The following is a 25776-nucleotide window of genomic DNA, read 5'->3' on the forward strand; positions in this document are numbered from 1 at the left end:
AGACATTGGTCAAAATTTAACTAATTTATTTCAACTACTTAATTTGACTTTGGACTTATTGCAATAATTAGATTTTAATATGGGAACTTAACAAGAGCTCCTTTAGAGGGGCCGAAGTGAGTTGTCATCGCTGTATTTGATGCGGCTCTCGTCGATGGATTTGCTGGCAGCCATTAGTTGGCACATCCGCATGCAGCGCAGCATCATTGGATCGTAGATGGCATTGCACCCAGGCGTAGGTTGGGCCACCAGCTTCAGATTGTCCGGAGTGCGCTGGAAGAACTCAGCGTAGCTGAGTTGCGGCTGTCTGCCACGGAGTATTTTGCATCTACGGCAATTGCAGTTGACCTCGCGATGCTGATAGAAGGCATAGCGAGCACGATAGGCGGCACCCAGAACGCTCGCCTCCGTCGGTCCCTCCAGCCGGTAGACGGATGCATTGAAGATATCGGCAACTATTTGCAGTATGCTATCGTTACTGGAGCAATCGTTCGTGACAATGATTTTGGTCTCCGCAGAGAAGCTCAGGCCCATGCTGGCGGCAGCGGCACGGTGATGCAACAACTGACCCTCGATGACGGCGCGAGCCTCAAATCTGGGCTCAGGGAATTGCTGGCGTCCGTGCAACGCCTCCTCCAACAGCTCATTGATGTCGCTATCCCAGCGCAGCGAGCCGCACGCCTCCGGTAAATACTCCATCTCATCGAAATGTATGGCAATGTGGCCCGCATTGCCTTTGGGCGTGGCGGCCAACATCTCATTGAAGACGGACCACTTGCCCTGGGCCACCTCCCGGCAGATGCGTTCGCGCACCGCGCTGCCATTGCGAAAGATAAATGAGCCCATGTATTCATCGGGCATTGTCGGATGGCACATGACACAGCCCTCGTGCACAACGGGCCGATCCTTAAAGTGCATGATGATCCGGTCCGATTTGGACAATGACAAAATCAAAAAATCTTTCTGCTCCCTCACGCTGGACAGCATGCTGGCACTGATGGCCGTGGCGGCAACGATCATGCAGTCGGGTCGAAAATTCCAACGATTCACATGGTATTTGGCAATGCGTCCCTGCAGCCGATTCGTGGCAATTGGCTGCATCAGACGTGATTGCAAATCGGGCGCACATGCCTCCAGACACTCGGGCGACCAACTTTTATTGCCTATATCCAAGAGATTCATCTTGGAGCCATCGGTGTAATCAATGGACGCAATGTTCCCAATTAGCAGAGATGCCAGAAAGCTGCTAATTAGGGATATGCGTACGGTTTGCTCATATTTCTCCGGATAGACCTCATAGATTTTACGGATTTCGGGGCCCGTCGTGCGCACAGACGGCTTGGAGCCCGTTATTTTTTGTATTTCAATGGGGTCAACTTGATCTTCCATGGCCACGCACTGCTTCTCAAGCGAGTCGTTCATCCAATAGAGCGTGGGCAACGCAAATGACTTTTCCGTAAGCTGTTCGTGCAGGCGCATTTTTGGACTTAGGCCACAGAGCGCACGAAAACCGGCAAGGGACCAATATATGGCGCCATGATGATGCGTTCCACAACTAATTGCGGCCACCGAATGCATATCGGCGCCCTGTGTTGCCAGACAGTTCAACAGCATGTCCAGCGCCTTGATATACATTACCGGATTTATTTCATATTCGTTCGGTTCGGACCGTGCATTGGCACCACCTGTGGTATTATACTCGTGCAGATCCACATCGAAGCGTACCACGGCGCTGTATGTCATCTGGAGTTCGGCATTTAGCACCAACCCCTCAATCTTCTCCATATCCATGTGGATGCCCAAGTAACTGTTGCCACTGTAGTCCGGTGCATCTCTATCGCACATTGCGGTTGACACATAGGGCACAGGTTGAACTAAAAGGAGTTAACTAAAAATTTTTATATGGAATTTAAAAATGCTTGCGCATGCGCTTGCTTTGATTGTCGCTCCCCGCTCTCCTATCCCAACCCAAGCACATACTGACAACTCCTCATGTTGCCCCACGCGTTGATAGGTGAGGCGACAGCGCTTCCTTTTTGTTGTATTTAGGCAATAGATTATATATATTATATATATATATTCTTGTTCAGCATCAGCAGCCGAGTCGATTTAGCCATGACCTAGTCCCCGCGCAGATCGAGTTTGTTTCCGATATTTGATAACTTGCCCCGTTTCCAAGTAATCGATAAAAATCGATATCAAAATCGTGTTTTTTGAGCAATTTTGGTAAATAATAAGAGCTAAAATCACCAAACTTGACATGTAGCTTCTAGAAAAGTATATATATATGTATATATATATATCAAGTTTCTTTCATTTTATACCCATCGCCTGTTGGAAGAATAGGGTTCCGGGTATCCCCTAGTCGCGAGATCCCGACTAGAACCTCTTACTTGTTTACTTTATCATATAGCTCTGACACTCTACAACGAACGGCCTTTTCCTTTTATTAAGCTACCCTTTTATTATGTGAAACTATTTTAGAAGAATTACAAATCAATATGCCTATTTACTGGTATTTATTGCTATTCCGTAGAATGTGCTCCAAACTCTCCGATTAATTGTAGAGAGTAGGCTTGGCGAAACATCACCTAAGCCAATTGTGTTGTAATTAAAATGTACGCTATTTTTGATCCAATTTATAATCCATCTATACAAATAAACGACGATCATCTGTTAAGCAATGTTGGATCTGCGCTGTTCCGTGATCTTAAACTGCAGCAGCACAACCAAATAGGTGGCCATAAAGGAGATGTTTGTGGTGATTAACTCGCGATTGATGTTCGCATAGCCATCGAGATTCATGGTGGGCGGATTCTTGCTGATGGCAACCAGCAGCATGTCCACCTCCTTCTGCGTGGCCGTGTCGACGGCTGTCAGATTGATGTTGAGCAGCTTGGTCTGAAAGTCGAGGCCCACCTTACGCGAGGCAAAGTGCGCCTCGTTGCAGAAGATGAACAGCCAGCACATGCAGTAAAACACAATGACAAAGAGACCCACCTCCTTGTAGGTGGCGCCATGATCGATAATCTCGCTGATGCTGCCATAGGCGGCAATGATGCTGGTGAAGAAGATCACCAGACAATACATGCCGTACATATTGGAATAGGCACGACCCAGCTGCTGCATCATATGGCTGAGATCCACCCAGAGATGCCGATACTCTGTCAGTTTCTGGGCAGGCTTATCGCCACGTATCGTCGCCTGCAGAGCATCCGACAAGGCACGGCTGGCCGTGCCGAACGCATTGCAATTGACATACCACAAGCTGCAAAAACAATTCAACATGGCTATAATCGGATAATAGGCGAACGTGTACCACAGGCTAAAGTCCGGCTGGAGAAAATACTGCGAAAGATTTATGGCGATGCTCAGCACCCAGGAGGAGCTGCACAGCACATAGGTCAGCGTATAGAGATTCGGGAACACAATCGTTGAGCCTGTCGTCTTGAAGAACTTGTACTGATAGTTGGTCCACATATTCTTGAAGATGGCCACCTGCGGTCCATGGCGCCAGCTGGCGATGGGCAGCAGAAAGTTCGTGAAGAGCAGACTGATGAATATGACATTATAGATGGCCTCATCGAAACGCTTGTCCGGGCTGGTTATGAATTTCTTCACACGCTCGCGCAGCACCAGCACCACAATTGTCGTCTGGATGGTGTATATGAACATGGCCCACATGGCCTGCTTGGATGTCCAGGAGTAGCCAGTTCTTGGCAGGTTCTTCACCGGCGGATTACGTATCAAGGGCATCACGCCCATGACCTGAAACAGCACCAGCAGACTTTTGGTGGCACGATAGAATGCATCATGTTTGTCCAGCTCGAACGGATCATCCACGGTATCCGGTTTGCGTACATAGCCATCCTCGAGGTCTGTGCCGTCCGCCAGCATCTTGAGCTTCTCACGATAGCGCATCTCATCCTCCAGAAATTGGCGTTGATTGGGATTCAACATGGGCGCCACCTTGCCCGGTGGCGTTAAACCGCGACTCACCGCCCAGAAGGACATGACGAGCACAATAGACAGAGCCTGAAGCGGAGCAGCCACAATTCTTGCGTTGCCTTTTATATGGTCGCTTCTGCTATTGACTTTTGATTGAAAAGCAAACAAAAGTGCGAATATGCCGCCCACGGGGCGTGTCGCTATTTGCTTGCTGTCCATTAAATATGACCCGCTATATATATATACACATATATATATATATATATTTGTAAATGTGCCTGGGGCGGGGTTTGTTGTGGTCATTTGCTGCGACGCGACTGTGCCCAGCGCGGTCTGCACTCAAAAATATTTAGCTATTGAAATCCACCATAAAATTAACATTACTTAAAACAATGTTTTTCTTAGAATATCTCAGATTTTTCTTTTTATAATTCTCTTATTTTCGGAAAAATTGTAAGAAAATTAAAAAATATTTACTACACATTTATATTATGGCAATCTTTTATAGAAGATACTTCTAGATCTCATATAAAATGATTGCCATAATATAAATTTGTAGAAAATATATTTTTAACTTTCTTACAATTTTTCAGAAAAAAATGTTTACTTATTAGAAGCAAAAATTGCAATTCTCCAAAAAATATTTTCGGCTTTTTAGCATAAAAAATTTCTATACATAAAATTTTCCTATACTTTAGAAAGCTTTTTATTTGTTCTTTAAGAAACTTCTCTTAAAGAACTTTTTCAGACATTTTTTTGTGCTTTTCTAAAATCTACGAACTGTTTTTAATTTTATTTTTCTAAAAAAAATAGGGCGCATTGCCTCAGGCCCCATTTCAAAGGCGAATTTCTAAATGTAAAGTCGATTCCGGGCTCTTTGGTTTTTTCTGAGTGTGTCCTGTGCTCGTTCTGCTGACAAAGAGCCGAACGGGTGCCTAGTCGGGGGCAGGACTTGGTGTGAATAATGCTGCGCCCCTGCGACCCTCTGTCCGTGTCCGTGTGTGTGTGTGTGGGTTTGTGTTTGGGCCGGGACAGAAGGTACGTAGAATGCGCTTAATTTGCCGGAAATGAAAGTTTAACGATGTGTAAATGCTTACGAATGCCCGATAGAGGCTCGCACTAATGACCAATAAAAATTGTGCCGCCGCTGACCCAATGAATGTAGTTTCGCCCCGTCGTATGCCCTTCTTCCCCCTCTCTCTCTCTCTCTCTCTCTCTCCCTGTCTTTCTCTCTGTTTGTGTGTGTTCCTGACTTTTGATCCATTTCTGCCTGAGTTATTGAAGGCCAAAGTCAACTTGAGGCCTGCTCAAGACTTAAGCCAAAGTGTATTGAGGCAGCAGCAGCAGCAGGAGCAACAACAACAGCTAGCTCAGAGATCACACTGTGCCTGACTCTGGCAGCAACTCAACATACACACACAATCACACACACACACACACACATTCACACACAGTTTGTGCACAGTCAGCAACATTTGAAATGTGTTTAAAATAGACTTTGCTCAAGTCCAAGCACTTCAAAGGCAGCATTTAATTTTTCGGGCGCCTGGCCAACTGTTGCCTACTTTTTGGCATTTTAGACACTTGCATTGGGTATGAACATTTTGTCATTAAATGTGTTACGCATTAAATGCAAAAAAAGCAAGCCAGTTATGCACAGAAACGGTTTGTGCCCGAAATTCTAATACCACTTTTTTTACTAAGAACCTAAACTTAACTGTAACAAAATAACAATCGAATCGTAAACCGAATTAAACTTGAATCTTGGGAATGTAAAAAGCCAGCTTCAGGCACCGGACCCAAAGGCTAAGCGCTGGTTCAAACCTTCAATCGATTGATTCTTTTGCAGCCCATTTCAGATCAAAGCACATTTTGAAGGTCAAAATATCGTCTCTTGTATAAAGTATATATCATTTGTTTAAGTCGATAATCTGGGCTTATATAGTGCTATGTGTCTGATCGTCTGTTTAAACATCTGCAGAAATATTTTATAGGTGAGATTAGTATTTATTTTTGCAATAAATTCCTCGAATTAATTATTTTGTTTTGTTTTGAATTCTCGAAAATCAAACTAAAAATAAAAATTACTTATTGCAGGCTTATATTCTTCCAAATGTATAGTTAAGAGTCCCTAAAAATGTTACATGTTTGAGGAGGATCAAGTCTATGCCTAATGGTCAGAAAATATGTCGGCCTAGGCTATGTTAGAGGAGGTTCTTGAAAAATTGAACCACTTTAAAAAACAAACACAAGAATTTGCCCAACTGCTTTGAGCTAAATTTGCCCTCCAAACAGGGTATCTTGCCGTTGGGCGCTTTCGACTGCAATTTCCTCCCCTGTCTCTCTTGTTTGCATTGCATCTCCTATTCTTATTCTTCATACTTCTTCATACTGTTGCTGCCGCTGCTGTTGTAGTTGTTGTTGTCGTCTGTGCTATTTTCATTGCAATAGTTTGGCAAACTCTGCTTTCGTTTAATGCGAAAACTTTTGAGAACTAACGACGAGCAGCACCAAATAAATAAAGTGTTTAGCTTGTTTTTTATGGCAGGATGTGCAGGATAAACATTTTGTGTGACATAATTGCAGCCAAGTTGGCCGGAAGATGTGCACAAATTTAAGGCATACCAAAAAAAAAAAAAACCCTTGACCAAACTTTAAGCCAAAGCGCTGCCAACTTGATTGCAATTGGAGATGGGTGCGTGTGGGATTAATATTATTATTAAAAAATTTAACTATTAAATATGAATTTTTTAATAAATAAAAAAAAAATCTTTCAAAATTTTGTATATGAACCAATAATACTATCAAGTACTAGATTAATTTCTTTATCAATTTATCAATTCATATATGTATATATATTCATTTATCAAGATATACAGTCTCTTAAGACCAATTCGAATCGTTTTTAGATTGCCATAATAAAATGCAATTCGCGAAAGAAGACAGCTTCGATTCTAAAAAGAATGTATATTCCTGTACGCCACCTCATACGCGTATGAGGTGTATTACGAATTTTGGAGAACTGCGCCTCTTTATGTGTCCTAAATTTCATACCGATCGGACCGTAAACACCGAAGTTATTCAGGAGTTAATTCTTAAAAAAGTAAGGTTGAGACAAGAAGAAGAAGTGGATACTCATGTGTGTTTTTGTGCATGTTTGTGTGAACATAAGTATGAAATTTCTTCAGTGCAGTACATATATATATTTAAGCCAATTCAGATCTGTGTACAGAGGGTATCTTTTAGTCGGCTACGCTTGCTAATCGAGAGCAATCTTTCATATTTATTTATTAATATATTTTGACTCAATTTTTAATGACATACCGTTTGCCTTAAAGTCCATTTGAGAAATTCGATTTTTGAGCACGAGCCCCCAACTATTCAAGTCGTGCCTGTTCGTGTCACGCGGCCAGCTCTATGGCCAGGTCCTGCCAGCAGCAGAATGTCTGTGGATTTGCGCTGCGTTTCTGTCTTTGCGTTGGGCCTTGCCATCTCGTGCTGCTGCTGTTGCTGTTGGCGAGTTAGCTTCAACTTCAAGGCCTTCTTCGTTGCCTGTGTACGTGCCACATTCGTTGTCTGGCTGCCACATGAACGACTGTCACATCTACTGCCAGCTGCCATGGCCGCCAGCTGTCAACTGGAGCTGATCATTGCGTTGTGCAGCGAACAAATTACATTTCGATTTCCGTTTTCCTCTCTCTCTGTCCCAACCACTTCCCTGCGCCCCCCGTCCTGCTAGAAGTGCATTATGCAACTGTCTCTGTCGCAATCGCTTGAAATCCGCCCGGAAAATGTGTTCAGCATTCGATTTTTGCACGGGCACAGAAAAACTTTTATTAATATGTATAAGGCAAGCATGGCATTTGAGATTAGCTTCCAGTGGTCGGCGGAGTGAGCTTCAGCCTCTACACAAGTAATTGAATACAGATTTATCATATCAATAGCAAATTCTATGAATAACAGCGTAATACATGTGCCTGCACAAATTTGCCTGATAATAAATGAATATAAAAAATTATTTACATCTAGCAACAAGCTTAAGTTTAAAGTTCTGCGTCATTTAGAATTGTTGAGTGAAATAGAAATTGCAAATGGAACTGTTGACGCAAGCGTTTAGCTTATAAATGACCCTGAACAGGACTAGTTCCAAGCTGTGCCCAGCGTCGAAAGTTCATGAGTTTAATTCTCAAAGGCGGCATTCATCTTGGGACACTTTCAGCCACAAACTTGCTAACAAAGGTCGCCGCTGAGCTTGAGAGTTGCCTTGGTCAGCCAAGGAGCTAATCAATTTTAAAAAAAATATCTATATTATAATCAAGCCACAAACCAAAAAGGTTTTGCTTTTGGCAAGTTCTGGTTTTCCAAACTTAAACCTAAATCACACCCAGCAGAAAATATAATATTAAATTCAAGTCTTGTCGCGTAATGCAAACAGTTTGCAAAGTGAATTTTGCACTTGACACGAATTTTGCGCAATTTTCACAATTTACAACCAGTTGCTGCTTTGATTATTGGCCATTTATCTGACAACGTATACCCAAAACCAAACTTGAATATAAAACACACAAATGTAATCATGATATTGAAGTGAGTATGTGTTTTGTCTATTGTCATCATTGATGCCAGTCGTGTGGCTTTTGGTTGTGGCCAATCTCGAAATTTTCAAAGCTGTGCGCTGGAGGAACCGGATGCACTTTATGTGCTGCCAATGTAAAATATATATAAATTATAATTTAATTTTGTTATGCCATTTAAATTGCAACTACCACAAGGGCACACACATGGACAGACAGACAGTGGAGCACTCTAGTTGCAAAAGCATAATGCAATTAAATATTAATCATACGCACTGTGGGACCCAGCACATAGGGCAGCAAAGGCCAGCATATTGGTTAACTGCCTACCGGCTTCCAATTGGGATATTGGCAAATTAGCAAATTGCACATACATCAATTGACTAATTAGTGTTAAAAGCAAGTGCCTCAGTGTGTGTGTGTGTGTGTGAGTGCAACACAGCACTCGCTTCAAGACCGGAAATAAATGCATTTGCTCGCATATGCATATGTTTTGCCCGGCATTCGGTGCAAGAATTTACCAAACTAATTTCCTTATTTGACATCCGCCCATACGGGCGCCCAAAATCCCAACCAGTTGCGATTCCGATTCCGATTTCGATCTGCAAATGAAAATTGAATTTGCACTTGGCATTTGCAGCGCTTTAATGCAAGCCGCACAATTGCAATTAAAATGCTTGCAACAAATCGCTTTTAATTTGTATGCCCTTTGCCATGCGGCGTTGTTATAACTGGGTCATGAATGTGCAATGCATAACAAGGTTAACTTTTTTGATAAGCCTTAAAGTTTAAATAGTATTAATGCAATTAACTGGGTTAATTTTGCTGGATTTTTGTGTTTGTAATCGTGACAATATATCTAGACCAAACTTGGATTAAAAAAAAAGGTGTTTGAATGAAAAAATTGATTGACTTTCAAGATATCCTAGCCAAACTCTTTAATTGCAAGCTTGGCAAATAAAATACCTAATTGTTATTAGTAATTTGTGTATTTTTATTAGACTTTTAGCTCTTAATTTGTGTATTTTTATACACTGAACCCATGGAAAGTGGTTAAAAAGGGTATAATGTATTTGTGGAAATGTTTGTAACAGACTGAAGGAAGCATCGCTCGTCCGTTCGTCCGTTTGTATGAACGCAAGGATTTCAGAACCTATAAGAGCTAGGGACTCCAATTTGGTATATACGAGTACGAGTACGATAACTTGCCCCGTTTCCAAATAATCGATAAAAATCGATATCGAAATTATGTTTTTTGAGCAAATCTCTTTCGTTTTATGGGCAAGAGTCACCAAACTAGACATGTAGCTTCCAGAATTGTATAAACAGATCAATTATAGAACAAGCTTTCATTTTATAGCCAACTTCCGACTAGAGCCCCTTACTTGCAATGTATACAATGCTTAGGTATATGTTTAGTCGGCCATTAAAAAATAAATAAGGAAACAAATGAATAAATCAATAAATATGTGTATAAATAAATCAATGAATAAATAACTAAACAAATAAATAAATAAATAAACTAACGAAATGAATAAATAAGTGAATACAAAATTAAGTAAATAAATAATCAATTTGGTTAAATGAATAAATAAACTTGCAATTCTCTTCACAGATTCTTAACACCTAAAGTCATTTGTCTACAAGGGTATTCAATTCTCGCCTTTCTTTCCTGCATTTTTATTTTTATGGTATTAAACATTCAGAATTTTAACAATTTGGCCTGCAATAATCCACGCTTCGATGCGCTCACTAGTTCATTCGGCGAACACGTAATAATTTTTGCCTCGGCTTAGCCGCTTGGCAAAGATCTTCAAATTTTAATTAAAAACGCTTTGCATATTTTTCCATTGATTTTCATTTTTATTTTTTTTCGCTTTATTTTTTTTTTGCTATTGTGCGTGCCACAATGCGCTTTCTATTGATATTCGCTTGAGTGAAACGCAGCCTCGATTGCTATGGCGAGCAGTTGGCGGATGAGCTGCTGGCAACTGGCTTCAATTATTTGCTGCGGGTGATTTTGTTGTGCCTCAATTGGCATTTGGATCAGCCGCATTGATAAGTAGATACGTCCCTGACGACTGCCAGTCTACTTGGCTTGGTTACCATCCATCTTTCCGTTTATTGACGATGTGCAATTTCCATAGCCCCAGCTCTTAGCTCTCAACTCTCAGCCTCTCGTCTGCTGGCTGCTTTTTATAATTCCTAGGATATACAAATGCCAGTGCATCAATTAGTAAAGCAAACGCAGCCAGTCAGTTGGCAAAGATAAAAAGCAAACTGCATTTTATTAGTCAGCTCTGCACCTAGTTTTTTTTGGTTGTTCCTGCAGCTGCTTCAGCTACTTCTGCTTCCTATTTAAAGAGTCGGGCTTCAGTTTGTTTTTTATCTTTCGGCCAACAGTTGGCGTCGCATTGGGCGCACAAAAGACATAAATGAAGTGTCGCCATTGTCCTTGCCGTTGGTGTGCCATGCAAATGCTAGCTGCATTAAGGGATTTTTCGGGCATAAATGTGCCGAGTAGTGCTGCCAACTCTTGAGCAGGCAGAATAAAAAGCTGGCTTTTTGTGCCAAAGAAAGCCAAAGAAAAGTGCTGAAAAGCATAAGCTCTCTTTTGAGGGAGTAGAGTGAGGTTTTCCGCCTGTTCGGTTTGAGTTTGTGCCTAAAAAAGTATTTAGAGAAATATTAACTAGTTGTTCCTATCGTTAAATGTACATCATGCCCAAAATAAATTGACATCTCTATATACGAGTTATCGATAAGTGAATCGAAGTGAATCGTTTAGAGAATGTGTGAATTCCAGTGCTGCAGATTAGAATGATAAATTTAGATAAATCTTTGTTGTCAACATATAATTATCGATACATCGTTCAGTTAAAACTTTTCAGTTTCAAAAGTTCTAAAAAAAACTCGTAATAAATAGAAAACAATATTCAATATAAATGAAAATTTAAGCTCAGTCGGTTTCCTTTGTTAATTTTAACATTCCTTCATAAAAAGCTTATCAACACTTTTCCTTCTCAGTCATTGCAAAAATAATTCCCGCTTTCTATACATTTTTCAAATAGCCAAACTTTGCAACACTGGTCGGCACCAATTCCGCAAATCCCTCCCTCGTTTTTCCATTTGCATTGCCATTCGCAGCTATCTTTATCTTTATTTTTAGTATCATGCTTTTATTGACTTGACGCATTTAACTTTTAATTTCGCAAGGTGCTCGAATGGCGAAAAAGGTGTCGCAAAACCAAATCCTTAAGAAGCCGGCGGATCAAATGGGCGGCTGGGCTGAGATGGCAGTGTGTGGGCTGCTGCACGAAACTTTCGCTGCTGAAAGTGGAAACAACCCGAAGCGCCTTAAATGCTCTTTGCATAGCCGTGGCTTGTAACACCTTTTTAACCTCGTTTCGTTGGCGTCAAATCATTTTTACGGCGAGCTGGCGCTTTTCGAATATACCCAGTCTCTATGGCTGTAGTGCCTTGTAAATATTGCGAGGTAGCGGCGGCGGGTATGAGCTATTTTTTTCGGGCTGGTCGAGGGGTGGGCTAAGGAGGGGTGTGTGGGCTTAGCTTTTGTCAGCCAACGTGGCGTATACTTAATGGCAGCTGCATGCATTCACTCCTGTCAGCATAATGGGCACAACAAGCTGAGCAGCGTGCAATATTTATGATTATTATACCCTGTACTCATAAAATTTTGCGAAATGGGTAGCATAAAGTTGTGAAATTATGAGGTATTGCATGTACCTATATTATTACTAAAGCCAACGCTTTCTTAATTTTACTCTTTTCTGCTGGTACCCATCTGTTCTTCTCTTGCATGATAGTGAATATACTTTTCTTACTCACTGTTGTTCTGCCTTAAATGCAATCCGATTATTTTTGAAAATATATTATACATATCGCATATCTAAACCTTCGTAGCACTCCATCCAATGTTTCTTTATACGTGATTCAACGATTTCAGCACTTTCACATGTTTCAGTGATTTCAAAGAACTCACTTTTATTTAAGAAAAATTAGCGAATGTTTCATTTCAGCTTTAAACTATTTATCCAGCAATCCACTTTACGCTGTGGAATATGGGTTAAATGCTGTTTTGTCCGTTAAGCTTTAAACTCATTATCTACAATGCAATTATATTAAATGTGTTTTAATGATTTTCGGCATTCCGCGTGAAAATTAGATATAGACATCTGCTTACAGAATAACTGCTAGTCGAGCATTCTCGCTGACAATTGTTGTGATTATTTTTTGAAAGGGGACAGAAAAATCTCAACGGCTTCGATCGCATGCGCTGCATTTCACTTGACAGTTATTTGACGTTTGTTTTTTGCTGCTGCTCCTTTTATTATATTGTTGTTGCTGTCGCCCTTGTTGTTGTTGTTGTTGTTGTCAGGATGTGCCGTTGAGGCCAAACTATGTTGTGGCAGCCGCTTCAATGTAAAATGCTTGCTTGCCGCCTTTTTTATTTCCAATTTGTGTGCAGCTGAAGATGAGCAGCAAACTATGTGCGAGCAGTTTGCTGCATCCTGCTTCCTGCATCCTGCCCGAGCAATGTTCCTGTTCGAGATGGCCAACTAATTCGTATACTATATAAGGGTAATATGATTTTACTGCCACTTGCCACACACTGACATGCACCCTGCCCGCTCTAGACCCCCCTCCATTCGCCTCTGGCGCCAGTCCTTTGCTTCGTTTTAACAGATTACTTTTGCTGCTTTAGTATTTTCTGCTGGAGCAGCTTTCATGTTTGTAAAGCGCGAGTTTAGCCAGCACAAACGAAGCACACACTCGCACACATGCATATTTGTATGTTTCGCTTACCAATTTGCGCTTTGCGCTCGACGTGATTTACAATTCCCCAGCGAGCTGTTGCCTCGCTCGCCGAACCGGCTTAATAGCCCCAGCCAAGCCAAGAGGAGCAGCTGAAGTACAGGCTGTGGAGGTAGTAAAACGCAGCTTGGCATTCGCTTGCAGCGCATGCAAATCAATTGAACATTTGGCTGGCTGCGCTAGACTCATGGGCGTAGCCAGGAACCTGGCTTAGGGGTTAGTAGCAAAAAACAATCGCTTAACAGCACTACAAATAAGACATAATGTACAGTGCTGTAAAGCGTTTTGCAGTGGCTGGCTGGCTAAACAATGGTATCGATACTATTAATTTGATTTTTAGGCCTTCCTTCACGGGTCGGTTGTAAATCGAAATATGCAGAATGTTTAACAGTGGCTGCACTTGATGCCGAAGACAATCGATAGTTAGTCTAAACAATGTTATCGACACTTTTAATTTATTTTGTAAGTCTCTATACATTGGTCTCTCGTAAATTAGAATATGCAGAATGTTTAACAGGGATGCACTTGACTTTGTTAAAATTTCTCTGTTCACAATTAATGCACAGTGCTTGGAATCAACTGATACCTCCGATATTCGATAGTCCTAGTCTTATCGATGTTTGTTGTGGTTCCCTGTAAATTGGTATTTGGTGATATCGATTATCGATAATTAGTCGGTTGTCCCAATCGTAGCGTGGTCTATCGATACTCTCGATAGGTATTATCGATAGTTTATTTTTCAGCTTTTCTTCCCTTCTTTCATTTGGCACAGCGCCCATGCTCACATCTGACGTTCTCCATCCAATTCTCCTGCAAGTCCAGTCTGTTAGCCGCCTCTGGCACTGCTCCAGACCAACCGCTAACTGTGATAAGGACGACTTTGTGTATGGCATTGGCTGCATTTCATGTGCCACCGCATTCGTCTTTAGCCCCAACTCTTCCGTCCCTGACCGCGCTCCTTCATTCTGGTAGCCATTTGAGACTGCAACTTAACTCAACAGCTGCCCGTTTGTCACAAATTTAGTGGAAGCAGCAAGCTGCAGCTGCTGATGTGTCGCCAGCTGCTGTTTCAAATGGCGAGCAGTTTGTAAAACACGACCAGCAGATGGGGGGGCGGGAATGCGACACTCACTTACAGCGGCATCCATCTGTTTGTACGGGGCGTTAGAAGGTAAAGCGGAGTGGGGGGAGGGGTAGGAATGGTTTTGGGATTTGCGCTCGAGTGGTTTAACATAAAGAAGCTGCTACAGCAAGTGTTGCATACTTTGCGGCACACAGACTTGCCGCAAATGCAGGTCTTGTTTTGTTCATAACGTGACACGAGTAAGCACGAGCAGCCACAGCCACACAAAGGGCGATATCCCTACTACTAATCTACTACATCGATAACTATCGATTGCAAAATTATTAAAAATATCATTTACACAAAAAGCTAAACATGCTTATAAAAAATATTTGCTTATCGACGAACTCAGAATACAAGAATAACTCAAATTTTTAACTGCAGCTTTGTAAGCGGAAAGAGAGAGAGAAAGAGAGGTGAAGAGAGAGATGGAAAGGGGGAGTTAGCAAGAGAAAAAAGAGAGCAAAATATAGAGACAGAGATAGCAAGAGAGGACTGAAGCTGGAGAGAGTCGGAGACGGTGAAGATAGAGAAAGAGAGAGAGAGAAAGAGAAAGACACAGAGAAAGAAGCAGAGAGAGAGAGAGGGAGAAAGAGAGAGAGAGAGGGGAGAGTTAGAAGAAGAGAAAACCAGTTTAGGAGAAAGACATATTATAGACAGACAGAGAGAGAGAGAAATGGATCCGAAGGCGACACAGGAAACTAAAGAGTGCAACTCTGTGGAAGATTAACTTTGAACCTTGAAAGAAACACTGAGAAAGATGTAGAGAGACAGACAGATGTAAGGATATATTTGGTAAAGAGATAAAAAACGAATTAAAGATAATGCAAGAAAAATAAGAGGGAAAGTCTAAATCTGTTTTAAAGAAATACCGAACTCGTGTGTGGCCATCGCTAAGTGCAGTCCAGCAGCCCAGCAGAGAGACAGAGCCAAAAAAAAAAGAGATACAGCGAAGAGGAGAGAGTGAGAGGCATTTGGCATAATTTAAGGCTTTGGGCAGATCTAGTGCGAAAACCAAAGCATTAGTCATAGCAGCACTTCGGGCTTTGAGCCGCCTTTGTGTATAACAAATCGAGAGGCTCTGAACTGTTGCAGTGCACACATCATAAATCATCTCTGGACCAGAGAGCTTGCAACTTTTCGTAAACGCCTAATTATCGCTTGAGGACTGGCCGAATATGAACGAACGCAAAGAACTAATCAGCATTGGGTTGATTGAGTTTGCGGGTGGGATGTGCCTCAAGCCGCAGCTCGTGGCCCAGCCATAGACAAAATATGAAGAGCAAAAAAAAATGTTGATGGAAGCGGCAACAGGATTATCTCCTTGTCCTTGATAAAAGTTGCGTCAATGTTGCCCTGTGCGGCGGGGTGGGCCCGAAGCTGGAGCTGGAGCTGGAGCTGGTTGGGAAGCTGTCTTTAGTCCGGCTCTCATCTCGTTGGCTCAATTATTTTTGCCTTATTTATTTTTTCGGCTGATTTGTGTGTTTGTCTGGCAATTGGCATTAAAGCCGCCTCCACGAAAATCTGTTTAAAGTTGGCCAAACGAAAAAAAAAAGAAGGAAGAAGAAAAAAACAAAATAAATATGTAACGCGCCAGTCAAAATTTGATTTTAATTGAATTTCTCATTTTCAAGAGACGCTGGCGGAGGGCTGGCTGGCGGGTGTGCTGATGTGCTCTGGCAAATTCAATTTGTCGCTAAATGAGCTAAATGCGATTAAATTTTGCACAGACAGACGCTATTATAAACGGGCACGAAAGCTCACAACATGTCAACTAACAGACAATAAGGACTTGTGCTTCAAGTCAACTAATATGTGTGTGCCTCAGTGTGTGTGTGTGTGTGTGTGTGTGTGGGGTGTGTGTGTAACATATGCCTGCCCTTGGGATAGTAGTCCCCCAACCATCTTGACTTAAATCAATAGTAGCCGCAATTTCAGTTGATTGTTCGACCATTTAAACGGCCAACAAATGAGAAAAAATACCCTTCAAAAAAAAACAAACAAAAGCCAAACCCAGAAAACGACCATTTCGACATTTACCCCACCGAAATCCTGCTAACTGATGATGATTTGCATGCAGCATGAGAAATGAGAAATGACCGGACAAACTTTACGAGACAAGACAACAAGTTGTACGTCTCGAACATTTTTTTTGCCAATTCTGTGCGGCTGAGACAAAGCACAGAGAAAGTCTTCGAGCCGCTTTGTGGGTTCGGGGCTTGGGGCGTTGAAGTTGCCGCAGCTGCGGTCAGAGAGCCAAAGAGTTAATAAAAAGTTGTCTTGTCGCCACGCGCACAGTTTTTGTTCTTATTCCAAGATACCCTGTAGGCATTGGAGCTAGTAGAGTGGCTTGTATAAGCCAAGCAGATGGAGAATCTTCAGACATATCTGCATGATCAGCATCGTCTTTGTATTTTTGTCTTTGTCTTTGTATCGCGTTTGTATCGCTTTTGTATCTTCCATCAGATAGAATTGCATTAAATAAAACTCTTTTGTTTATGCTGGTGGTAAGCAAGTCGTTCAGTATCGCCTGGAAGATAGATTTACGATTTTAAAAATCTTTTAAAGGGCATTAAGAATCGGTGTCGACTGGGAGATACATTTGTGACAGTTAACAAAAGACAAGACTTCTACGATTTCCCATTTGCTGGTGGGAAGAAAGGCAATGGTTCCGCATCAGGATCAGTATCGCCAGGAAGATACATTTGCGATAGTAAAAACCATTTTATGTGAACAACTAGAATATATTATTGAGCTTCAACTTTTATCTATTAGAATAAAATATTGAGCTTCAATTTTTTTTCTTTTTGGCTACTCATTAATCGAAAAACAGAAGATTGTTTATAAATTTAAAAAAATGTCTACAGGGTAGCTCATAGTCGAGCAGCCCCGCCTAGATATTTCACGCATATTTTCTGAGCAGGGGCTTGAGCCAATGCAGCGTCAGCGATTCTATTGCTTCAGCTGTTGTAGTACATCCCGTTCAAACTGGAGGCATATAGAGGGGCCTGAATAGGGGGCGTTTTGTATTGGAGGCGGGGGCGTGGTCGTTGGCACGCGACGCTTTTTATCTTGCGGCATTCGCTTTCGCTTTATTTGCATACAATTTGCCCGTTTATGGCTACAAGAGCCCGGCGCTGCTTTTGGTTTTGCGGTTGCTGTTTGCTTTTGGATGCTGTATGTAAACACCCACACACACACACATACACACCCAGACTCACAAACCTATATACATATTATATTTGTTATTTGTATTTATTGATTTCCAAGTGAAAACATTATTGAGGTCGGCAAATTGCCGAATGTGGAGGAGAAATTGTACATTGCGTATACGCAATGTCGGGCACAACAAAAGGACTTCATTATTATTGGCTGCACTGTGTGTGCGCGCGCGTGTGTGCGTGTGGGTGTGTGTGTGTGTGTGTGTGTGTGCGTGTTTGTGATACACTGACAGGATGGCAGCCTATGACCTGGCAAACTGATTAAATTGAATTTCATATGCAAAAGGTGAAACTCAATCAAGAAAACATAAAGGCAGCGCCTGCATATGCTCAATGCTGCCTTCACCTTGTGCCTGTATTAGTAACCAGGGCTACGGGCTTACCTATGCATGTGTCTGTGCGTGTGTGTGTCTGTGTGTGTGCGGCGGCCGCTTTAACTGCCCGGATTAAGCAAAGCCCATGTTCGGCTTTGCGGCTTTGTGTATTACAACACTGATACATCTGCCACACCCCATCGCCTCCCTCCCCTCCCCTTTTTCCGCATCCGCATCCGTTTTCCCAGCTTTTCCTACGCACAACCTGTGCAACCTTTGAGGTTGAAATTAATAGCAAAATGTAAATTAAAAGCCCTTCGTCCAACGGTATTGTAAGTGCCATAAGCGTGTGCCTCGTAATGGACTTTGAAATATGCCAAATTCATGCACAGTCCCACACACACACACTCGCCCACACACACACACACACACACATGAAACAAATTTTGGTTTGATTTCTAGATAATTAAACAGAAATTGAAAATATGAAATATTACCTCGATTTGGAAATAAAATCATTGTTTTATGGCCAGAACGTTGCCTGTCAAAATCGACTTTCTGCTAAAAATTCAACTATCGAAGTGAAATGCAACTAAATTGAAATTTCTATGCCAATAGCATAGAGCGGAGTCTATTATATTATTTTACATTTGTTTTCATTATTAAGGCATACAATGGATACACAATAAGGGATATATGATGCCAAAAATTATATACATCCCTTTTGATCTAAACGATGAGCTAAGTCTTTCGTTGGCTGGGCAAGCAAATAGTTTTCAATCAATTCGCCATGCCGAATATTTAATACCCTTGTAGACATTTGCCGTTTGCAGATATGTGAGAGTAGTGAAGCTCGTAAATGCTGAGCTTGATAAATTATCCTGACAAACTGAGTATGTTGGCATACAAAAAGCTACTTTTCGACCGATCGTAGCTATATGATATAGAGATCATAGTACCTATGCAAAGTCTTAAGACGATGGCTTTAAGACTGAGAGACTAGTTCGCATAGAAACAGACAGACGGACTATATCAAGTCGGCTGTTGTTCCTAATCTTGAATATATATACTTTATGGGCTCGGATATATCTCGTTTTATGCTTTACACATTTTATGACAACACTATAATACTCTATACAAGTGTATATAAACTTAACATTGCACTTAGTTTAAATTATGAAAAAAAAAGAAAATTGAATTGGGTCATAAAAACTTTGAAAAATTATGAAAAAGCCAGGCTTCAACAAAAACCTGGGCTCATCCTCCATGAAACAGCTTTGCGAACCGAATCTAAAGGCTTGAACCGACAAATTATTGTTATATTTTGCAGCCCTGATTCAAACAAAAGCGACCAATTATGAGAACTATTTCTTATGCATAGAAGAAATCTTTACAGCAAATAGCTCTCAATCGCAGTAAATTGATGTTTTGTATGCCCAACCAGAAAAATATAAATTTTGGCTATTTATAGCTAATTTATGGAGTGTACAAAATTATTTTAATATTCTCAGAGTTATTTAATAAACATTGCGTTGCGTGCTTTAAAGTGCAGCTCCTTAAAAAATGTTTAGAAGTGCTTTCGAGAGTTGGTTTTATGTACAAAATGCACATAGGTGATAATTTCATTTGCGCAGCTGCTCAAATAATATCAAAACATGAGCAACGCACACTCACACTCACACACACACGCACATACACACCGGCACACACATAACGACCCGCACTCATATCGAGCTAATAAAATTTTAATGAAATTACGAGCATTCTCCTGGCATGTCTCCAGCTCCAGTTTTAGCTGCAGCTCCCACTCTGACACTGGCTCTGCTCCAAACGACCTTCGACCCTTCATAATAATCACGGCGGCTGTCTAAAAAAATAAGTATATATATATATATATATAATTTTATGTTGCCTACGTGTGCACAGCAGCAACTAAACTGTGGCATTAAAGGAGCTATTAGATCCTGGTTTTTGTGTCCTTGTCATTGGCCGCTTCATAGCCCATTCGCGGGGTAAGCAAGAATAGGCGCACATATTTCGTGTGTGTGTGTGGGTGTGTGCGTGTGTGTGAGTGTGTTGGTGTGGGTGTTATTGTGTGCGTGTGTGTGCATTAATATTGCATTGCCTCATTTTCATACTCTTAAATGCTGCGCATTGCTTAATTAAAAGTGTACTTTAAAGCGCGTATATTTAGTGAAGGAGGGGGAAGGCTCCGAAGGGGTGGGCTCCGTCAGCAAGACAAGAAAGGGGATGCACTTGAAGTGACTTCTTGTCGCTTAATTGCCAAAAGCAGCGCTGCACAAGTTTTGATTAAAAGTTGCGTTTGGCTGCCAGATTACGCATACGTCGCGTACGCCAAGCCAAAAAGTTTTGCGCCAACAGAGAACAACGTGTAGCCGCCTCTAATTAAAAGACTTTTGAATACCCTGTAAACGTGATAAGAAAAATGTTTTCTTAGTGTGTTATTGGTGCATGCTGCAGGCAGAAATGGGGATTGAAAAGCATATCAATTGTATATATTCTACGATCTACAGCTACGATCTTTCATAGTTAACTATCCGATCTGAGAGTGTATGAGAGCCTGATGCATCAAATTTGGCCGGTAGATTCTTGTGTACCATGGGCAGATCAAGTTATATTTAGATGCTGAACGACTTTCATTAACATTTGATATCGATAAATACTAATTATATTTGGAAATTAAAGAGGACTTGCATTTTTTTATTCAGCGTGCATGATGAAAGTCTAAAAAATACTGCTGATGCACTTAAAAGGGCTGCTAAATTATCAATGTTAGAGAAAGAGAGAGAGATAATGTTGGCTATCGGTTACCAAAGTCATCTTTCGATAATAAAAAAGATAATCAAAAGTATCTTTTGATTATCAAAATGATCTATCAATTTAATTGATGCATTGAAGCAAAAAAATGTAGCTCTAAAAACTATGAAAATTATATTCGATATATATTCTATTTGACACGGATAACACTGTCAATAGTGCTGATGATAGCTGCTATCGATTATTGAAATTTTTCTCTACGTAGTTGTAATATTTTTAAACCAGAAAACTCAAGCTTTAAATACAGTAAGAAAAGCTTAAAATGATGTATATTTTAATTGAAACAATCCTATCGTTGACAGATAAAGTCGATAGTCGGAATAATATCGATAGTTTTTAACATTTAGTTTTAAACCTTTAGCTCATATGAAAATAGAAAAAGTATTGATTTTTGACAATATTTATTAATATTTTGTATAGCACTGAATATGCTTAAATGAATACATACGATATATCTTCTGGTTCATTAACACTTTCAATCGATAATGTCTATATCGGTAGTCGATAGCTGGTACTATCGATAGTATCGCTGTTGCTAATCAGGCTATCATACACATTGAATTTATATTATTGTATTTTTAGGTTTGAATATGAGGGGTTTGAGCTTTTTTCTGCAGGGTAACTACAAGTCGTGTTGATTTACGCTCATTAAAGTTGCCAAGGCAAAGGGCGCTTCTGGCTGCTGCAATTACGTATTTCTTGTGCTAACCCCCCTTTCTTCTTGTTTGTTGTTGTTGTTGGCGTCAATGAAAATATTTATCAAGTCATCGCAGCAAAAACTGCATTCGACTTGCTGCAGGTTACGCATACGCCGTGTTTGCCGAACTCTTTTTATATGTGTGCGTGTGCGTGTGAGTGTCAGTGTCAAGTGTTGTTGGCATAAAGGTTACTTAGCTTAACTGAAAAGTTAAATGAAGCGCAGCTGCCGAAACTTTTCCACTGCGTTTGACACGCCTACCCTTTGTGCTCTTCGCTCAGCTTTCAGCTCCAGCTACTCCCAACTGTCTGTCTGGTTGTCCGTCTATCTGTTTGCATGTCCTTGCTTTTGTCGGCGCGTCAGATTCGCATTTGGCATTAATTAAAATTTCAGCGGCCGCAAATTAATGATGCTGCTGCCGGCCAATGCGAGGCGATAGAGCTGAATTTAATGTGCCGTCAGCCAGGGATTTAATGTGTACCAATATTAATGCCTCGCTTAGCAAGCAGAAGGTGATTGGACGACGGGCGCGGCTCGCCTGGCGTGGGCCAATGCGGCACAATGACAAGCCAGAGGACAGTTGAGCAAACACTCTTGTGGCACGGACACGGACTCGGGCATGGCCACGGCCACGGGCACGGGCTCGGACCCCGGACTGGGCATCTAATGACCGCACGGCTCGTTTGCTTCATTTGCAGTGCAATGGATGCACAACCGCAAATCAAATTCAGACAAATGGTCAAGAAGATGCGAGTGCGGGCAAATTTTAGGCTGTCAGCCAGGTAAGAAAATAGACCGAAATGAGCTTGAACTCTGCTCAGTTATTTGTTCGCCGGGGCTAGAATTCCGGCTTGCCACTTTTCGATTGTCTGCAATGTTTGCGTCTCTCTTCTTGGCCCAAAAATGTTGCCTAGCTATGGCAGCATTTGCAGAGCAGTTCAAACATCGACTAAGGAATGGTAAAGGGAAAAGAGTGCACGGCTAGCAGATACCCTGTAGCCAGTTATGGCCTTTCTTAAGTGTGTAAGCATCGTACATTTTAAACGGGCAAGGCCGGGTTATACCCGCTGTTATCCTATTTAGACATATCGGACAAATCTCATCCGAATTTCACGAGATTTGGCTCTTTGTTCATGGTTTGGCCTATTCATCAATTTGTCATCTAAATCTGGTACCATTATTCTTGGTCAAAATTCATGTGAATATGGTATCCTCAAATATCCTATACAGACATGGTCAAAATTTCCCACCCCCATAACTCGGTCAAAACTCAACCAATTTTAAAAGGATTTGTCTCATTCTTCATGGTTTGGCCTTAAGATCAATTTGGCATCAAAATGTGGCAACATAAGTTTATGGTCAAAATTCATGTGAAAATGGTACCCTAAACTATCCTATATAGACATGGATGAAAATTTCCCACCCCCATAACTCGGCCAAATCTCACCCGATTTGTATAAGGTTTAGCTCTTTCTTCATTATTTCGCCTGTATATCAATTTGGCATCAAAATCTGGCAACATAATTTTTTGGTCAAAATTCATATGAATATACCCACAAATATCCTATATAGGCATAGGTCAAAATTTCCCACCACCATAACTTGGTCAAATCTGAACCAATTTTCCTAAAGTTTGGGTTTTTGATCATAGTTTGATCTCTAGATTTATTTAGCATCTAAATCTGGCAATATTCTTCTTGTTTTAACATACATTAGAACTTAAAAAATCTGTGTTTCAGCGATTTGGGATATTTCGCCCGCAACAGTGGTAAATTGGCTTACCGTCCGATCGGTTTCAAACTAATTATTCAAAAATCTTCAAGAGAAATAATTTAAACGTACCACGTGCAAGGCCTGGGTATACCCGTTAGTATTTATATAAAATCTTTAGTATTTATGCTAAAAAGGTTACTAAAAGTAATTGCCATAACACTAAAGGAGATTTTAAATATAAAAAAAATGTGAATTCAATCAGAATCTAGTTTCCTCTAATGTGACAAAGTTGAGCTTCCATTCGTTAATCGAACAGGCGGTTATTTTTTTGGCCTGTAGCCAAGACAAAGATATCTTATATATAAGAGCATGACGGGGTACAATAATACTGGCATTTCCATCAATTACAATTGCAGCTGACAATCAACACCAGGGTCTAGACACAACCACATCCAAAACCACATCCACATCCATGAGGCTGCACAGAAATGCATTTGACTGTAGACATGACACGAATTGCAGTTAGCATTCCTCTAGCTGCCTGTGCACATATAGATATATATGTGTCTATCCTTTTATCCTTACGTTTGCAGTTTTGTGTTATTTTGTGGTTCATTTATTTTTTGAAGCACAAAATCAACGCACGTTGTCGCAACTTTGCATTCCGTTTACATAGTCAATAAACTCAGACTGGCTGGCACGTATGCGCGAGACATTGTTATTGTGTGCTGCCACGCTCCTCAAGCCGCTGCCTCGCCCCTCAAGCCGCTGCTCCGCCACACTTTCCAACGCTTGTGGCAGCTTGTCGAAATTAATCATTTGGGCTGGCAGGCCGCAATGTTGCCAGCGTCGTTGCTTTCGCTGTTATACCCTATAAGTTATACCCTATAGTAAAGTGTAGAACAGCTCAGCACATTTGCAATAAGAGCTCTACATTAGCTTTACACTTTTTACAGGGTATCTATCAGTCAGTTGCATAGCTCACCTGTTTTCTGTGCTTTGGCAATCAGTTCTAAGAGACTCGCGGCAACATTCTCTTTCGCTTTTCCAGCGCATCTGTCGCTGTCGCTGTTGCTACTTCCGTTTCCGCTGCTAGTTGTTAGCTTTAGCTCAGGACGCGTCCTTTTCTGCAGTATGTCAACAGCATTATGTTATATACATACGTTGGTATCCGCACTCAACATACACTCACATATGTTACCACGCGTTCCATGTGTGTGTGTGTATGTGTTGCTCGGCTGGTATTCCATTCGCGTAATTTCCCATGGTATTTTTACGCATCTGAACATTTGAGTGCATCTGTTCGCGCCAAGACCAAACCCAACCCCAACGAAACCCAATCCCCCATCCACAACGTTTCCCCTGCTGTCACCGTCAGTTGTCGCAACAATTTGCGACTCGCTCAACTCCTTTTCATTTGCCTTCTGGCTATGAAATCAACAACTTGTCCCTGTTGCTGTCTCTTTCCCAGCCTTCTCTCCCTCTCTCTCTCTCGCTCCCGCTCTCTCGTCTGCAGCACTCATCTTCAATGTAATAACCTGTAAGTTTGTGTGCTTCATACCGGAGCAGCTTTTCAAATCTCCCACGCACATATGCTGATTGTTTCAGCGTGCATTTTTGAACAGTGCTGCCAGCGTTTGCGGCTGTCAAATAAATAGCTAGGTTTAAGCGGCTAAAAATGAGAAAACCGACAAGTTTTATTTAAAAAAAGCTTTAAAAAAATGCAGAAAAGTTTCAGATCTTGTTATGCGATTTATTTAATGAATTTACATAAAATTTTGTATTTATCAACACGTCAATAAGTATATTTATATATAGATATAGGGTATCTTCCAGTCAGACTGGTTTACTTTTACTCTTTTGTTTTCTTTACTTTGGTCCATTCCTATTTCTCATCTTATTTGTATAGAGTTTAAGAAATACTAATCTGGTTAAAGCTGGAGCCAGCTGCATGTTTAGCTGGCAAAGGGTTGCCAGATCGCTTAACATGTTATCGCTGTCGGAATATCGAAGTGCTTTCGAGCACTGTTTGAGAATTTATGGTGCCAAATCAAACGGTAATTCTGATAAGGAAAACTTGCTGAATAATTTTATTGGCTGAGTGCAGTAACGAATATCGATAACTATCGATAACATGCTATCGATAAATGCATGAACTACGCTCTACCCACAGTTTCTTTTGTTTATTTGTATTTAAATTTAATATAAATCGAGAAACGTAAATAACATTTTCTGGCTATTTTTGCATTTCTACCGCCCAGTAAAGCCAGAATCGGCTATAAAAAAGCGGAATATCTCTGCTGTTTATGAGCAGCATTTGCATGAGTCATGATAATGTCTTGCGATTGTTCTGTGTAGCAATCTCTGCGTGAGACTCTGTCGCACGGATTGTCTCAAACGCCGTCGCATATTCTCCGCCAGCGACTTGGCTGTGGCACTTGAAACGTCAATCATGGACTCAGTCGCTCAGAAATCCGTTTTCCGCTTGTCATTTGCCGATTGAATTGAGCAGACC

At 41.2% G+C, this 25776-nt stretch overlaps 3 protein-coding genes across 3 annotated transcripts in view; 1 reads left to right on the top strand and 2 right to left on the bottom strand.

The window, feature by feature from the left end:
• The window catches only part of ds (dachsous cadherin-related 1), a 248825-nt gene that overhangs the window by 41999 nt on the left and 181050 nt on the right, over window positions 1–25776 (top strand). The window lies entirely within an intron of this gene.
• Window positions 13–1953, bottom strand: LOC135429266 (xylulose kinase). The gene has a single exon (XM_064683531.1). The coding sequence runs from the start codon at window positions 1843–1845 to the stop codon at window positions 103–105; it is 1743 nt and encodes a 580-aa protein (XP_064539601.1). The 5' UTR covers window positions 1846–1953; the 3' UTR covers window positions 13–102.
• On the bottom strand, window positions 2674–4021 carry Gr21a (Gustatory receptor 21a). Its single transcript, XM_064683532.1, has one exon. It carries the CDS (start codon window positions 4012–4014, stop codon window positions 2677–2679), a length of 1338 nt encoding a protein of 445 aa, XP_064539602.1. The 5' UTR covers window positions 4015–4021; the 3' UTR covers window positions 2674–2676.

This window comes from Drosophila montana, unplaced genomic scaffold (genome assembly GCF_035044405.1).
Source record: "Drosophila montana isolate Dmon_TW-CO22-7 unplaced genomic scaffold, ASM3504440v1 contig_2626_1, whole genome shotgun sequence".
Lineage (NCBI taxonomy): Eukaryota > Metazoa > Arthropoda > Insecta > Diptera > Drosophilidae > Drosophila > Drosophila montana.

Coding starts and splice junctions, on each gene's coding strand:
- LOC135429266 (XM_064683531.1), bottom strand. CDS start 1,845: ATGTGCGATAGAGATGCACCGGACTACAGTGGCAACAGTTACTTGGGC.
- Gr21a (XM_064683532.1), bottom strand. CDS start 4,014: ATGTCCTTCTGGGCGGTGAGTCGCGGTTTAACGCCACCGGGCAAGGTG.